The 18419-nt window shown below is 39.1% G+C and overlaps 1 protein-coding gene across 3 annotated transcripts in view; it reads left to right on the top strand.

Moving 5' to 3' along the window:
- The window catches only part of GRM8 (glutamate metabotropic receptor 8), a 716946-nt gene that overhangs the window by 10702 nt on the left and 687825 nt on the right, over window positions 1-18419 (top strand). For 2 of the 3 annotated variants that reach the window (XM_019509286.1, XM_019509288.1), the window contains exon 2: window positions 7189-8035. In XM_019509286.1, the coding sequence (XP_019364831.1) occupies window positions 7526-8035 (510 nt within the window). In that variant the 5' untranslated portion in view covers window positions 7189-7525. Of the gene's footprint in view, window positions 1-5077; window positions 5155-7188; window positions 8036-18419 lie in introns of those variants that run through there. The other variant, XM_019509287.1, reaches the window with a different exon arrangement.

The following is an 18419-nucleotide window of genomic DNA, read 5'->3' as shown; positions in this document are numbered from 1 at the left end:
CCCGCCGAAGCCGGCCCGGGCACGTGGGGGGCGACCCCGGACCGCGCCGGATCCCCCGCGCCTCGGCTTGGCCTCCTTCGGGGCGCAGAGAAGGGGAATCCCGCTGCCCCGGGATGCTTCCTGCAGTCCCCCACCCCAAATAACCGCGAGAGGGGTCCGCAGCTCTCCCAAGGGATGGTGTGGGGAAGTGTGAGCTCTTCCGGGGCTGATTAGACAAAGATCTGTCTGAGAGAGAGACGTTATGTAGAGAGAGAAAGATTGTGTGTGTATGTGTGTCAAGAGAGAGATTGTCTGTCTATCTGTCGGTCTATATATCCAGAGAGCAAAAAGTGTGTGCGTGTATAATCTCTCTCTCCATTATAACTATATATGAGAGAGGGATGATCATATGGATGTGTGTATCTATAACCATATATATATAGACTGTGTGTGTATCTATCTAATCTACATCTATACACACAGGTAAATCTATATACAGAGAGAGATTGTGTGTCTATCTATCTACACACACATTGAGATACGTAGATATAGATATATTTATAAAGAGAGAGGTTATATGTCTGCGTATCTATCTGGAGAGAATGAGAGATTGTGTGTGTGTGTGTGTGTGTGTGTGTGTGTGTGTGTGTGTGTATTCACCGCCTAGTGCATGCTTTTCTTGCAAGAATTGTAAGTGGTTGCAAAGTTAACGCATTAAAACATGCCAGTAATGATTGAATATTCAGAGCTGGAAACCTTTTGACTTTTGAGGGTGGTGATTCAACTAAAAGAATATTTCTTCTTGGGGTGGGGGCTGGGGAACAATGATGATATTAAAAGTGACTTCTGGATTTCAGGGGAAGAAGAAGAAATGGCCTGCAGCTTTGTGGGGAGGGTGGTGATTGTTTCCACAGAGAGGCTCAAAGTTTGGTTCACTCTGATTAGGTTCCCCTTTCTTTCTTTCTTTCTTTTTTATTTTTAATGGATTGTATTAACGAACAACAGGAGCATTTGGTTCTAATCTGGTAATTTGCATGTGTACAATGTCTACCTTGCACAAGGCTATTAGGTTCCAAGGAAGATGGTTGAGTAGTAAAATTGTTAAAATACTGCAGCTGCTAATTGCAAGGAAACAGGCCCCGGGTAGCAGAGCTGATGTTTTAATAGGATTCCTCTGTAACCGAAGCAAACTGTGGTAGCGATGAGTCTAGGAAGATTTAAAAAAAAATAAAAGCTTAGTTAAGTAAAGGCAGAGAACAATAGAGGGCTCCCTTCTTGGAAGATTCACAGCTGAGGCAATGGTTGATATTTGTACAGTTAAGCAGGAAAAGTGGTGAAACAGCTTTCCTATTTAACTGATGAAATGGTTCTTGAGTCTATTCACTGTGCAACAGCGACTCTTCCAAGAGAGACAAATCTAAAAGGACTGGATAAGTATCTGTAAAGCACTTTGAGGTCCTGGGATGAAAAAAAAACTATAGAAGTTCAGGGTATCATTATTTATATAAAGGCAACTGGGAAGAAGAGGGAGAAAAAAGATGAGCCACAGAAAGCCAATGAGATCTCTCTGTTTGAACTTGGAGGAACATTTGGAAAGCTTGGCTGTACGCAATTATTAACCAGCTCAAGCTGGTGTTGACCTTGGCAAGAATTATTATGATAATCTTCATGTAAGGCTCATTTCTTCCACAGCAATCTTGTCACTGCATTGAGCACAAGCAGATCTTCCTTTGGTATTAACCATGTATGCTTTCCTGTGCTCCTTCCTTTTTGTTTCTTGGGCAAATATATTCTCAGAGTCACTTCAAGAAAAAACTTACCCTCCTTTACCTTTGAGTTCTTTGTTGCCCCGTTAGAGTATTTCAGGTCATAGATTTTGCTTTAAACTATGGCTGCAATAATCTGTTGGCTGGAGGCTTGAAGTCTAACGGAGAGGAGGGGAAGGAGAGAGAAGTCTACCACACCTCAGCTGAGAGAGAAAAATTCCCTGCCTTTCACCTGCTAGACTAGGGGTGAAAACTAATTCTGAAAGATGCTGGTATTGGTAGAGTTTGTTCAGCTGTGAAACCACTTGGGGACAGGAGGAAGTACCTAAAATCATTTTCTTTTGGAACATTTATCTATTAACTCTCAGCTTTTATTAGACTTGCTCTTGGAGAAGGTTGGTTTTGTTTTTATAAAGATAGCTTGTTTGGAAGAGAGAGATCTCCAGGAAAGGCTGTGAAGGCAGACGCTCTGGGGGTGTCTGAAGGAGCAGTGAAATGTGTGTGAAGAGACTGATGTGAGACATTTTTTCCATCCTGTACTATGAAAAAGTAGTTCCTGTGGACAGGGCATTGATGATGATTTGCCTGTTTTTGATTGTTGTGTAATGCATTTTCTCAGGAAATCTTTACTCATAAGTCTGAGTAAATAGACTACTTGCGTAAGTAAGAAGTACTCTTGGAAGTTAGAGGTTGCAGTGTGTCAGGTGCTAAGACTCAGAATTTCCTTGCATTGATTCTTTTTGCTGACAGTCTGTTTCTGTATGAAATTCAATTTGCTGTACTCAGTTGGCAATGCTTTTTTCCCCCTGTTCTCTACTTGTATTTGCCATCTTCCTCATTACTGAATATTGCACATGGCTAAAGAGAAGATTTTTGTGGGGAGAGGGAGGGAGAATATAAGAGTTAACATGTAAACCAGCAACGTGCATTCTATGGACTATAAAATGAAAACATGATCTTGATGATTAAGTTCCAAATATTTGAGATTTTCTCTCTCCAAAACTTTGACAAATTTATATTTCACAAAAAAATCCACTTGCATAAATATGAACAATCTGACAGATCTCTTACAGGGGAAGATCTATTTTGAGTGTCCAAAAATCTTTGCTTTTTTAACACTATTGTATAGTAATTTTATTTTCATTTTATACTGTTATAGATTAAGTTTTAAATAAAAAGCAACATTTCAGAATTCTGAATGAGTCAATCTCACTTGTCATTACGTTTTAAAGAACTATTGTAACTTTAACTAAATATGTAAAATGGCCTGCAAATATTTAAAACTGCAAACATTTTTACATGGCCAATAACATGTCCATTTGTGCTGCCTCAGTGAAGAGTCCTGTCTGTCCAACAGGCTCATACAGCCTTCGTGGATCTTCTAGTATCTGAATCACAGGCAGGGAAATGGTGCGTCTTGAAATCAGTGGGGTTATGTGATTTTGATTTTTTTTTTAAAGAATTTTCTTTTTAAAATAACAATTTTTCATGCTATATGTATTTCTTTTAAGTGGCACAACTGTAAATTTACAACTTCCCCTTTTCAATAGTCAAAATGAAGCCATTGTATATCTTATTTCATTATTTATCATTTCATCCCAATTAGAGTTCATCAGTATAAAAAGCTCTATTAAATATGAGTATTTAATCAGAGTTATGAATGGTCCTATTGCATATGTGTGAGTTTTGCACACCCTTGGAAACAAACGCACACGTTCTCATGTCAGTAATCATGGGACTTGTGTGGCTTGTTATAATACAGAATTCCGGTATATTCTGAGCCTGAGCTCTACTATAATTAAACTATGAATATGACCTTTTAATAATACTGATAATTTCAGAAGCTAAAAGCTACCTTAGTTCTATTAGAAAAGGTCCCACATCCATGCTCACCTCTAGTTGCACTCAGTTAGATAGGAAAATGAATGTACATTCAAACAGCTGAAGTTAAAGTTTGTATTGTGAACTTTGTTTTGAAATGAGACAGGTTCAGGTACTACCAGACGTGTTTTTAATGAAATTGAGAGTCAGTAAGACTTTACTTGAAGTAGTCTGCACTTCTGCTTAAAACTGTTTTGTCAGTGATGGAGAAATGTATACATTTCCCCCTTTTCAAGTAACTTTTCCAGTAAGTACTAACTACTATTACATAAATTCTGGTAAATCAGTAATATTTGGATTAATTCAGATGTTTATGGTCACTCTAAATTGCATTTCATTTTGAATATGAAATAAGGTTGTCTGGATTTATAACCCAGCATGTCAATATTTTAGTTTTAACTAAAAATCTTTGATAAAAATGAAAATAATTTAGATAAAATGTCTTCTGCTTAGTTTAGCAAGCTTACAACACGCTATAACACTTAATCATTATAGCAAAAATGATGTGATATGAATAAATTAAGCAGAATAATAAGGGTTTTTTTTTTTAGTTGACGCACAACAAGATTAAAATGTATTAAATTAAGATGAATGCTTCATACACAATTTCCTTTCATTATATAGACAGACTATGGCTATTAGAGCAATGAAAAAAATACTTCTTTTTAGAAAGTAAAAATATTAACTGTATATGACAGTATGACTAACACTGAACTATAATATTACATTGAAAAAATCATGTATTTTTAAAGCTTCCAAAAGTCATCGTGGTTACAATAACATTTCAACCCTACTTAAAACTTTTAGTCAACATAAACTTACTCATTCTAGATGAAGTGATGGACCCACTGTTCCTCCTGTATTTCCTTCAGAAATTGGGCTATAGTGTTGTTTAAACAATTGTTGTTCTGGTGTATAAAAATAGATGGCTATTTCAGAAGCTTCAGTCAGAGTAGAGTCTTTCTTGTTTGGTAAATGGACTTTAGTCAAATTGAGCACCAAACAATATTGGGAGGAGTGGGGAAAGCAGTTTTCTCAAAACTATTTTGAGACTTTATTTTCAATTTGTTATCCTCATCTTCTAAATGGTTATATGGTATTAAATAGGAGCCATTTCAAGTTTTCTTGTATTAAAGAAAATGAGTCCAGAATCTTTTAAAATTGCATTACTGCATACTGTCTAAATGTCTTTTTATTAATAATTATCAAAGGGAACAGAAAGGAAATAACATCTTTGTGAGTTACTTAGATGAGGAGTGGGGTTTTTTTTGTTTGTTTTTGTGACTGTATCCATCTTGTTATTTTGACTTCATAGTTGTATTTCCCTATTGGGACAGTAAAGTTAACAACCATTTCTTATCCATTAATGATGCATCCTATAATTCTCTCTACACGGCAGTTAAAATTCTGCCCTCAGTTACATCTCTGATTTAATCCAGATTTATATTAAAGTATCTGGGCCTCTGAATGTCCTGAGCAGTAGCAAAGCTGGAAGCACAGCTGCTACTGTCTTTGCACCACCTTGAAGGTTGGTGCCCTAGTCTTCCTCCTCTTTCCATCGCCGCCTTTAGTTATGATATTGGGCTTGATGCAATTGAAATCATTGGAGTTACTTCAGTTTCTACTTGTGTAACCAAGAACAGGTTGGCTGCATCGACATGAGCGTGGACATTTGGCTTCCTGGGGACAACTAGCAGCAGAACACCTTGTGCTTCTGTTAATTGTCCCTGGGGAATGCCTGGGCCATGTGCCTTCTGCCACAGGCAGATTACCCAGGTGGGGTAGAGGAGGCTGGGGCCAGCACTGGTTTGGCCTCAGCAGCCTTACCTAGGGTCCTGGGGGCCTCCTGGGGCTGCAGCAGTGGCAGTCCTGACATTTGGAGCCTGGCTGGCATTCAGAACATGACTTTGGTCAGCCAGGCTCTGGTTTTGAGCAGCATCCCCACGTGCGCAGCTCTGCTTTTTTTGCATGTTTTTTTGGATAACCAGGGGTCCAACCCCCCCGCACAGATATGCCTGCAGCGCCACATACCGTATGGCCACGCTTGTCTGGATGAGAACATGGAGTTAATAGTCTTTTACAGTTGGCAGTAAACTTACTGGGCTTTTATTAATTTACACTTGTTAAGAGTCGTAAGGAGAAAAATGAGATTAGCGAATCAGCAAGAATATTTCTCCATTTAGATTCCTATACTAAATTTAAAAACCAAACTAAACTTAAATATTTCAAGGTATTGAAAGTCTTGGTCTTTATACACCCAGTGCTCTACTATTCCCAATAGCAATACTTCTATTCACACCAACTATACATGTTTCATTTTCAAGTCTTTGTTTTGTTACTGAATCACAGTGAGATACTTTTTCATTAAATAGATGACACTCTACTGTGGTTCTCTTTTATAGGTCTTCAAACATCCATTATTTCAAAATTCTTACTTAGCTTTTATGATCTAAGTAATATTCAGATTGGGGAAAACTGTGAAGTAAATACAATTTACAGGAAGATGATCAGTTTAATGGATTATTGAGTTGCACTGGAATTACATTACCATAGGTCATACTAAGACAAAATTGAGGGTGTGGTGGGGTGGGAGGAATACTTCAAATGTGATATATTCTCTTCCCAATGCTGAGGATATCTGAGTTTAGATTTTCCTAAAATAACTTGTTGCTATTTTGGAAGAAGTTAGTTAGGTCATTTGAATGTTTAGATACTGATGCTTGCATACTGGGGTGTTAAGTGCTCTAGAAATACTTGAGAGTATTAGTCAGATGTTTAAACATATAGGATGAAATTCTGGCCCAATGAAATCAGTAGTAGGGGTTTTTGTGTGCGTGTTTGTGCGTGTGTTTGTTTTTGGTAAAAGAGGCCTGAAAGATAAAACTGCGATTTGGCTATTGCTGTTCCCCAATATGTAAAATAGATCATGACCGCTTTGCTTAGGAACTTTGTTACTATCCCATGCTATTCATTTATTTAATTTTTTTTATTTATATCGCACCATAGTTGCATGTGGAACAGAAATAAAAGTAATTTGGGCTGGAGAAATAACAAGGTTATTATACAAAGAGCTTATGGCCATGTACTGCAAAAAGCCAGAAGTGTACATGACTTTAGTTAAACTAATGATGTTCATAAAATCAGTAGAACTACTAATTAAATGTAGACAAGTCTTTGTAGGACCAGTACCTGGCCTAAACTGTAGTATCATGAATGCATCTAGAACAACACAATTGGAGAGATGTTGCAAAACAAAATGGTTTGTAGTCTCTGTTTCTGGATGTTTTATGCAAGGCAAAGGTAAATAAAAAATACTGATCTGACGCCGAGCATCAAGCTAAGTTTAGTCAGCTCAGTATTGTTTTTGCTCTGCTGGTGTCATCAATCTCTCAGCTCTTAGTACAGTGCAGCCAGGTGTTCCAATTCACAGAGGGCCAAGAATTAATCCCTTACAGAAAATGGAAGTAAAACCTAGGCTATGTAACTCATATTCAAAAGTAAGTATACAGTGTGACAAGCACAAAATTGCTGAACTAAACTGTATTTTTCACTTAATTTTCAGGAGTACCTCAGCTGCAGGACAACATACAAGGACAGAAATCATTGACCTCCTCCTGGCATCAGGACCAGAAATACTAACTTAAGTTTTGTATCACGCTACAGTAGCTGAAAACACCTCTCCAAAAAACAAACTTACTCTTGACTCCAATGGGCAATTTTTGTAAAACATGTTTTAAGAACTTTTGTTGACATCTATTTTCTACCTGTTGCACAGTTCTATATTGTTACTCAGTGGGCACTGATGGTAGCCTACAGAAGGTGTAGCTACAAATGGTCCACCTTCTCCTTTAGCAACAAGAAACTTAGGGTCTTGGAAAGAAACAACATATTCAGAGAAAATGGTATACAAAGGAAAGCGACTAGTCTCCTCCCACTGTTTTTTCCTATTAACAGCCAAATTCTACTGGATACTCACTATAATGCAAAGAACTTATGGCCAGGAATATGCTCACTCCATTCGACTGGATGGGGACATCATCTTGGGAGGACTGTTTCCTGTCCATTCAAAAGGGGATAGAGGGGTGCCTTGTGGAGAGCTGAAGAAGGAGAAGGGGATCCACAGACTAGAGGCAATGCTATATGCAATAGACCAGATCAATAAGGACCCTGATCTACTTGCCAATATCACTTTAGGTGTCCGGATCCTTGATACTTGTTCCAGGGACACTTATGCTTTGGAGCAATCCTTAACCTTTGTGCAAGCCTTGATAGAAAAAGATGGTTCAGATGTAAAGTGTGCTAATGGAGATCCACCTATTTTCACTAAGCCAGATAAGATATCAGGTGTAATAGGTGCTGCTGCAAGTTCTGTGTCCATCATGGTTGCAAATATTTTAAGACTTTTTAAGGTAGGTAAAGATTTTTACTTTTTTTCATTTAAATGCTAGCCAGAATACAATATGTAATATGATTGTGGTATTTGAAAGAACTAAAGGGTTGAAATCTGGAGTAATAACTTACCTCAAACAAGGTAGTGAAGGCCTTATATTTCAAGGTAGTAAGTGCTTCTTTGGTAATGCCTATTATTCTGGATTCTGTTTGGTTTCACTAGGAGCAGAGTGAGGAGCTACTTTTAGGAGTTGCTCAGCATGTCTGTCCTACGTGACTGAAATTATGTTGCTTGTTAAAATTCACCCAAAATATCAAAGTGTTAATATTAATTTCCTGTCCCATAGCATAAGAGAGAAATCATAGAAACAATCTTACTGATAGGGGATAATAGAGTTATTCATGTGAGTAGGATGAGCAGGATTTGACAACAGAGTTGGTGAGTGCTTGCATTATAAATTATTATTTTCAAGGGCCTAGAACTCCTGCTGTTTAACTTTTTCCTGGAATTAACTTCTAAAATAGAAAGAAAACTTTGCTGGCTATTACATCATTCTGAAGTGCCATCTCCTCTTACTTGTTAAGTTCTAATTAACTTAGGATAATGTTAACTATGAATTTTCTAAAGGAAAACGGAGAGTTGTCTATTAACGATATTTTTTTCTGTCTTTGAGTGATTTCAAACTGATGATGTTTGGCAAGCAGCTAGTTCTTAAATTAGGCCAATACTTTTGGGTATTGTGAAAACAAAGATTCTAATGGTATGAGTGTTTAAAAATTGGCTTCCATGAATGCATTTTATTTAAGTATCATCTCGGAACTAGAATGTGTAACAGGAGTGCGTGGGGATTTTATTACTTTCTAGGTTTTGGTGGTGTTTTCTTTTTTTTTTTTTTTTAACATTGGATTGCTTCTAGTTGTCCACATTGACTAATGGACTGTTATGAGGGGAGTATTTTTTTGTGTGAAAAAGGGACAGTTAGTGTGTTACCTGTACTGGAGAAAACACTATATGCTTCTAGAAGCAAATATTAGACCAGTTGACTCGGAAATCTTATCCATCCTCTTCAGCTGTGAAATAGTTACTGAAAGTGTTATCTACAAAATGTTTATGTGCCTCTCTTTAAAGTAAAGATCCTAATGGTAATGTGAACAGTTGAAAATATCAGGCAGACTTGGCACAAACTTTTGAGTAGTTTAGTCAGGGGTGCAGTTTAGTAAACTGTTTTTTGTGTGTTTTTTCCCAAGTTTGATATAATAGTGTTTAATACCACTGGTCTAAAAGTGTAAATGAGATTTTTCGCTTGACTGAGACCCTTCTGAAATCCTCAGCTTTTGCATTTTTTTTGTTTGTTTGTTTTGGGGGATGATGAACGTAATGGATGCTATTTTTATTACATAATTACTTGTGAACATGACCAGTCAAATTTCCTCTCTTGATCCAAATGGAGATCTATTATTTTTGGCTTCACGTTTCCAAAAGTACAACGGTCTATAAACTAGTTGTGCAAAATGAACACACGTTAATTTAAAGGATTTTGGATTAGGCCCATTATGAAATGGGTTTAAAGATCTCCACCTGTGGTAAAGCACTAATATTTCTAGAAACATTTTCCATTTGATCTCAAATTGGAGAAATAAGAAATTAAGCCCATGTACAAATATATTCAGTTTTTCCCAAGTCATGCTCTCAGTAGAAACCATGAGTATACAGATGCTCAGGTTTTTTCTCCCAGAGCAAAAATGGATGGTACAGGAGAGAAAGAACTTGGGGGAAAAACTGGGTTAAACCCTGGAGAGTTTTTTCTCCTGGGAGTGTGAATGTCTGTACACATTTTCTTCTGGGAAGAGGCCACGGCAGTCTTCCAGCATGTCAGGGTACTTTGCTCCTGTACCCCCCAACCCCGAAGAGACAGTATGTTGTGTGCTTGACTCCACTGCTCCAGCCAGCAGAGAACAAAACACTTCCCCCTTCACAGTCCGGACATTGTGTTGCAGGGAAATGCAGGCTAATCTGAGCCAATTAGGGGTGCACTATGTACTGCTGCCATCTGCCTCCAGGTAGACTGAGGGAATAAGGATTTTGGTTTTTTGTGGTGGTGTCATTTTTATGTTTCCTACCAGGAAAACCCAGGAGAATTCTTCCAGTTTGTGTGTGTGTGTGTGTGTGTGAAGCCTAACTATAATCATAATGTTTGAATGAGCCTTATGGATTTGTTCTTGCATCATTTACATAGGTGTAAAGAGGGTATAAATACTGTCCTTCTGATTTTTGTAGTCACTTTGTACAGTTGTAGATGAGAACAGAAAGTACCAGACAGGCTACATTCAAGCCCATACTGTCTCAGTATGACAGGCCAAGAAAGGAAAGTTAGTAATAGTTCATTGTTAATTAAGTGACAACTAGAAAACCATGAAAGCCAAAAGGAATAGAAAATGGAGGGGCTGGCATGTGGTCTCATTTGTTTAGTTCTCTAGCTTTTTGTCACTGTTCACATTGGCTTTGTATTTAGTTCCACATTCAAGATTTGGTTTGGCTTACTTTGCGTATTTCCAAGAAAATCATATAGACGTTTTCAGCAGAAATCCATTTGTGGGAGGACCAGATACTTTCTGTAAATGGGAAAATAAGCTTGTAATAGGCTAGTGATATTGATTTTTGTGTGAATAGATGAATAAAATGTCATGAAATGTCACCCATGAAATTATATATATCGTTTTTTCTTCTTCTGGTCTAGATAGTGGTTATGGGAGATCAGTTTAGTATACTGTTTGTACTGACATACTATTACTTTTCTTGAATGTATTTTTTATTAAGTTCTGCAGTATAAATGGTAGGAAAGCAAACCTGCCCATCTAAACTTGTCAAATGGGACTGAGAGATGAATGAGTTCTAATCAATAACTCAGAACTGATTGTGCAGCTAACATTTAATTTTCAATCCTGTTTCATGGTATACAGATAATGTTAAATTGGATGCTAGCTACTTTTAGTACATGCAGTGGCTTTAACTTCTCTCTGAGTTTGTTACTGTTTGCTTCCAACCCATATTCATGCTGGTGTTCTCTGTTTAAAATGTCTTACAGTAATTCTAATATGGCTTTAACATGGACTTCAATGAGCACAACATGTTAAGGAAGTCAGTGGTGCAGGATCAGGCATTAAGTGATCAGCATTTTGAAAATTATTGTATGCTTTGTTTATTTTTGACTGATTTTAAATGAGAAAGGAAGAAAGGGGATAATTTAAGTAGAACGTGATCTTTTTAAGGCTTTCTCAAAATGAAGAAGGTTTTTTTTTTTTCATGCACTAAAAAACGTACTTGCTCCTGGGTTTGCCTTCAGATGTTCTGAAGGAGATTACTTGCTGTCCTTTATTTTGGCTTACAGTGAAGAATATACTGGCTCTCCATTTCAGCTGAGGAACTGTTTTGGGCAAATGATTGATCTCGGTCCATAGTCAGAATGTAAACTTGGAAGTATTGGACTTGCACTAGTCAAATAATTTTCTTGCTCTAAAAGTCAGGGTACACAAGACACCAATGAAATTTAAAAGTGGCTGGCAACTTTTTTTCCCCCCCTCCTTCCTTTGAGCCGTGTTTGCGTGGGTTCCTGTACCTAAATTCCAATTCCATGTCCTCTTCTGAAGCTGCACTACCCTCTTAAATAATGCGTAGTTCTGAAGTAATGATTAGACATAATGGTCACTTTAACATCTATCTTAAGATAGGGTTACCTAGATTAGCACTTTTCAGGATTGAAGAGAGCGTAGTAGACAGCTTTTTAAGAAACTCAGCCGTGTAAGACTAACATTAGCTGTGAATTGAGAACAGCGAGGAGGAAAGAAGCCTATGAATTCTCAGATACCAGCAATTTGTCTTCTGAAACCATGACGGCTACCTCCTGATTTCCATTATGCAATAAGATTGCAAATAACATTCCACTGCAGTCTTAATCAATATACGGTCACATGGTACCCCCTCTAGGGAAAGATCCTATTTACCCATTTAATTGATGCAATACAGTTGCTGGCAAAAGGAGGAGACATCTCTTTTAGGTTTAATTATAGACCCTGCATAAGTATTCTTAATAATACAAAAGTTACAAATGATGCTTTTTAATGTTCTCACATTGGACTGGAATCTAAGGCTCTGATCCTACAATTCTTGGTCATATAAGTAGCCTGCTTGATTTTTACTGGGATTCTTACTTGAGAAAAGGCTTTGGGATCAGTCTCTAATTTAGTTCCATTTTAGGAACTTTATGCTCAGGTGTCATAGGCAAGCAGTATAGCAAGTTAATTATTAACTCGCAATAGGAGGGAGCCATACTCTCTCACTATGGCCCCCTCCCTCTACATGTAACTGCACAACACCTGTAACCTTAGTACCAGCTACATATGCAAAGTACTTATCACAAGGTATAAAGCTCCAACTAGTTATAAAGTTAGGCCTCAAAATGCATACTAACTTTATAGCTGGTTGCTATTGAGCTCTAATTTGTGTGTAGAGCAGGGTCTCCCTTTGTGGCTGGGAGCCCTGTCACCTGGCTGAATTGCCAGGCACAGGGGTGCATCATGCCCAGTGTAAAAACCCCAGGCCTGGGGGTCAAGGCATCCACGATCAGCAGGTTCTAGAAGTTTTGCACACTCCTGAGCCTGGGAGCACAGGCAAGTGCTCTGGCTGGTAGGGGGGCATGGAGAGCACTAGTACCCCCACCCTGAAATTTAGCTCTGCTCAGGGACACCCCCTGCAGTCATGCCCTGCTGGTGCCCCCTCCCCCCACAACTCAAGAGGCACCAGTCACTGGGAGCATATAACTGCTGTGATGGTGACCAGGGGGTGGAGCACCTGCCAAAGGTTGGAGATACTCATGTGACCCTTGACAGCTTGTCAAAACTCAGTAAGTGGCCCTCCACCCAAAATAATTGCTTGCCCCTAGTTTACATGGCTGGCCCAAAAGCATGAGGGGGGTCATGTAAGCTCTCTCTGAAATGCTCCATCATTCATGACAGGTAATCGGCTAGTAAAAGAATACTGCCCTGCCTGGCACAAGAAAGGTGTTCTAGGGCCCGGGGAAGAAGAAGGGTGGATCACAGCAGTAAGGTTATGTGACTATAGAGCAAGGACAAGCATGTTAAGGTGAGGCCAAATGTTTATTTCAAGATTTAGTCTCTCTGGTTGCAGGAAAAGACCTTCAACTCTTCTTTTACCAACATCCCCTATTTTTCCCTAGGGGAAAAAAGTGTAGGTTGGAGACCCGAGTCTGACTGTCTGAAGATTAACCTAGGTGTTGTCTCAATTTGTATATTATGCGCAGGTTGAAAAATTGACAGCAAAAACAGGGGATCTATTAGTGAGGGAACTTTCTGGTGAGAAGGCTGATTCTTCTTTCCATCCACAGTTGCAGAGTAGGGAAGGCATAATTGGTGTGTCCCTCACCTGCTTGCCAAGCACCTTATTTTGTGGCTCCACTTCCTATAATATCCAGAGGCTGATGGGTATTGGACACATTTTGAAGTTGCACTTTATTCTAGATGCTGTAAAGCAGAAAGCTTTCTCTCCTGTGCCCCTCCATAACCCCTGACTTGTGAAGAGGAATGATTACATATCGCTCCTTTGCCAGAACCCCTTTGCCAGAAACATTCCAGCTGCTGAGAATTTCTATCACTCTTCCTTATTACCAAACACTTGGTAATATTTTTTAACATCCTGGGTCTTCAAGAATTTGCTGCTCTTGCTGTTTGGTTATGTTCTTAATACACAATACCAAATCTCGGGCCTGCCTTACGTGGTAGCAAAGAGCTTGATAGCTGTGTGGGTGCTTACTGGGCTGGCTAGTCTGTGGTTGGCTTACTGCTAAACCTAGCTGGGGAAAGAAAGGAGACACAGAGGTAAGCATGGAGGTGTTCAAAACAAGGAGGGTGAATGAATCGCTCAGCTTCTTGCACATCTCAGTCTGATTTTTCCCTATATGACTCTTCCAACAGAGTTACTGTAGCTCTAGAGTAATATTTATGCATATCCATGGGAAGTGCTGTGGACATTGAGAAATCCAAGGTCACTCCTTTTCCCCAGTAAGTGGAAAGAGATATCACTGGCTTTCATAGATTCATTGTTTCTCTCAAACTGAAACTTCCATATTTTTTTTCAGTTGTTTACCAGGGAGAATTCTGGGCAGTTTGTAAAATACATTCAGAGTCTGTTTGTCTTTCCTGGGCTGGCTTCCAGTTAGCCAAGGGGAACTTTTGCTTCTGTTGGAATATCTGGGAGAAACGACTGATGGCGTGCTTAGTCCCTCCCCTGATTTTACTGCTCTAAGGGCTTGGCTGCCATGTAGGGTATTCCAGCTGTGCTGAGTTATGTCCTCTAATTTGGAGAGTTTTTCATATGAGGACAATCCTTATCACTCAGGCTATGTAAATTTAACCAGAAATGGGCCCAGAGAAGAAAAATAGGCTCCTTCTGTCAGCTCAGATCACCTTCCTGTGGCTCTGTGCATGCCAAGTTTATATTTCTTAAAATGTCTGAGAGGTGTATTATGTGGGTAAAGTTTGCTGGAAAGAGAGGCAAATGTTTACATAGATAGAAGAACCAAAAAGTCTCGTGCAACTTCTGCTTTCACTGATAAACCCCGTCTGTCACCTTCACACATCTCCTATTCAATGTCACACAAGAAGCAGCCAGGGACAAGGGTTTGCATATGAATTAAGATGGATGGACAGGATGCTTGGAGAATTGGAATGTTGTCTTTACATTTGCTGTTGCTTCCCCCAACCGTGTTTTGTTTAAAAAAACCTTTGTGTGCTCTGTTTGGCCAAATTCTCCTCTCCCCTATATTGAGGTGTATCCCACTGACAGCTGCACAATTGTTATCTGAGGGGAATTTGACCTCCTAAGATTTAGCTTATACATATATTCTGTAATGAGATAAACGTGTATAAAGTACCAGTGATGTTCTGGAACTTTTGCTGTATGTACAATTGTCCAGAAACTGAAGAAGTAGTTTTTACAAATAAAAATAAAGCTTGGAATCCCAGTTCCCCAAATGTGTTTTGGCAATTTCTTTGCTTTGTTTCACATGAATCCCCTCAGCTAATAGCCTTATGCTGCTCCTACTGTGACATTGATTAAGACATGCATGATGTATGTTTATATTTAAAAGGTTCAGTTATAGATTTTTGCCACTGGCCTCCCCTCAGTTTGAGAACTAATAAGGATCATGCCTTGGTCCCTCCCTGGATTTTAAGCAGGCATCCCAAGAAGTGACAGGCAGGAGCAGTCCTTGTGCAAAATGGAGCATAGAGTCTCAATTTGCATAGAACCCAGCCTAATCTGACTCCCATCTAAGCTATATATCTGGATGTACTATGGTATGATTTCTAGAGCAGGATAATACAATTTAATTTAAGTACGTTAGTTCAAAGACAGTTTTATGTGGTACTTTAACGGGATCGGATCCTAAATTCACACCCGAGTCCTTTTGTGTCCTTGCGAAGTTTCATTGATTTCAGAGACTTCAGGTAGCTTCCAGGTTCTGCCTATCCAAACTTGACTGCAGGCCATTGTTTACAGGATTCAGAAGGGGTCTTTCCCTGCTCCCTAGTGAGAGCTCTGCCATTATCCTGAAAGGAATAAGAACAGACTCTGCAAGGCTGCTTATTCGAATCGGTAGCGTGTTGAGTAAAGTTCAGTTGGGTTCTGTTCCACGATACCATATCATAGTTACCTTTAGTATTTTCTGCAACATAGTTTTTGAAATGTTACCTTTTTAATATTGAAGGGCTTCTTTTTTTTTCGCTCTTTGTAGTTTAACATTTTTGTCACATGAATTGTGAGACATGTTTTTTGGTGGAGGGGCAGGAAGCAGCAGGTAATACTTGAAGCATTTTAAGATTCAGCTTTTTAACATGAACAGACTTGTTTTAGTGTTTTTTTTCCACATAATGTTTTCAATCTCCGAATCAAATTTACTTATGAAAGGACGCTGTGGCCAGGGCATCTCACTTCCTTCTTACAATATTTTTTCTATCTTATTGCCAGTCTGTATCTATTTAGTGCTTGCACAGCTCATCTGGTTATTAGTTGGAATGTGCTACTAGAAACTATTTGATTTGTTTTTTCTCCTTGTTCCTTTATTTTATCCCCCCACCCTTCTCCCCATTCTCATGGTTCTGTTTCCACTGGATAAAACAGGTTTCTCATCTCCTTTATTATCATGGAAATATAAAATCCTGCATTATGTTAGTAAACCTTTGGATTCAACTATGAATATGCTGTCAGTGACAAGTTCAGGTGTCGTGGGTGAGAGAAATGAATGCTAGGTCCAAACTACAGATAAATGAAGTGTACAGCAATCTGTGCAACTCTTAGTAATGAAATAGCTTGGAAATATTTTAGTTGCAGCCACAAGAAATAATGGATTTCCAGATTGTCTGTCTGAAAACTGCTAGGATTGATTAGCATCAAACTTAATTTGTGCTAAACTGCTTGAGGTGAGGGAGTGCAAATCAACTTTATGCATTAATTTAGTGTTTTACAGTATAATAGTAATTTAAATATGCTTCTAAAGAGCTTACATTTCTTGGAGCAAGGCCTGGAAGTCAGAAGTATCCCAGCTTTGCAACTGATTTGCTGTATGACTTTGAGCAAGTCAAGAAATCTTTTTGGCTCATTTTCCTAATCTGGAATTGGTAAGAGCTATTACACAGGGGTGGGAGGCTCAATAAATATTTGCAAGTTCAGATCTTTTTTTTTATTTTCAGGAGGTTTCTCTCTGTCTCTCCCTCTCTCTGTCTCTCCCTTTCTCTCTCTGAGTTGGTTGGGTGTTTAATTTTGTTCCATAACCACAGTATGGAAGTACCTTAGAGAGAAATTGCGACTAGTAAAGGCAAATAGTCTAACTTTTACTCTAATTCCCCATGGGCAACTGGGACTAAGATGTATTTTCTCTTTCTCATTTGAAGGGCACAGGATATGGGGGGGAAAGATCTGTTCTTCTCTTAGCGCTGAGATCATGTCTATTATAATATGCTTAGATTAAGTAAATTTACTATATTTAGTTTATGTAAATAACCAAGTTAGTTACTTACATTTAGCAGTGCTAGTAAATGCCAGTCATAAAGTTCCAAAAATAACAAACCTGAAAAGACAAGGAACAGAGTCCAGTATGGTTCAACCTTTGAACTAGAACACAGATCCCACAGTGGAGGCTTTTTCAGATACTTTCTTAATGCACTAACTTCATAAATGAGGTAAAGTCAAGGCATTTACATTCAAAGAAGACACAGCACAAAAATACTGTTACAGGATCAGTTGTTTTACTTTTATTGGGTAAAATGATAGATCTAAATGAAGCCTTATTTTTTTTCCTGATAGATGTTGGCTGCCTTAAACTGATAGTTGTACAGTATTATTACTGTCCTACTTTCTGACTGTCATTGGAGAGTAGGCAGTATTATTGTATGATACCACTAGTAAAATGTGGTGGGGAGGGGGAAGAGAACTTCTAGCTAGTAAAATGTTTCATTTGTTAGTCCAGGGGTTTTCAGCCTCTTACAGGAGTGTACCCCTTCTGGGTACACTCCTGATGGAATCGGGGGGAGGGGTGGCAGCAGCTGGACACAGAGCAGGGAGGGGCTTGCATGCGTGGTGGATAGTGATGGTGGCTGCCATGTACAAGCTCCACCCCATGATCCTCCCATGCCTGGGCAGCCAGGCAGCGCCTGTGGCCCACAGAGGGGAGCCACTGCCCCCCTCCCCCTCTGGCCCTGCTTCTGGGAGACAGCAGCGCGGGGTGGTGCATGGCAGTACTCTGGCCTCACCCACCCATGTGTACCTCCTAGACCCTTTCCAAGTACCCCCGGGGGTACACGTACCCCCAGTTGACCACTTCTGTGTTTGTCTATCACACAAAAATAAGCAGCCATAGAAAAAAGTATTACTCCAGGACTGGGGTGTTGGCTGTAGCTGTGTTGATCTAAGGACACAAGTAGATCAGGTTCTTTGGGTAAATGTGATATTATTTATTAGATCAACTAAATAGTTGGAAAAATTGTTCTTTTCAAGCTTTCAGGTACAAATACTCTTCTTCAGGGAGAGTCTACAGTTGTATGGTGCTCTCCTGGGTAGGAGATTAATCTGTTGGATGCAACAAAATCATGGGCTAAATCTAGACATTGGATTTATGGCACATTATAACCTGCCTGCTATCTGATATGGCAGATTATAACCTGCCTGCCATGTAATAGGGTTACCATACATTTGGGTTTTCCTGGATATGTCCTCCTTTTTTTTTTTTAAAGCCCCCTGTCTTTGTGTCTGGGTAGGCTTTTAAAATGCAAGTACGTGTCTGGGTTTTGCTCTTCCTGTTTTCCCGGGGACTAGCACCTTGAGACTGGTTGGGG

This window comes from Gavialis gangeticus, unplaced genomic scaffold (assembly GCF_001723915.1).
Source record: "Gavialis gangeticus isolate Ggan-Ray unplaced genomic scaffold, GavGan_comp1, whole genome shotgun sequence".
NCBI lineage: Eukaryota > Metazoa > Chordata > Crocodylia > Gavialidae > Gavialis > Gavialis gangeticus.
Note: the sequence above shows the minus strand (reverse complement) of the source record. Positions and strands in the feature narration are given on the sequence as shown.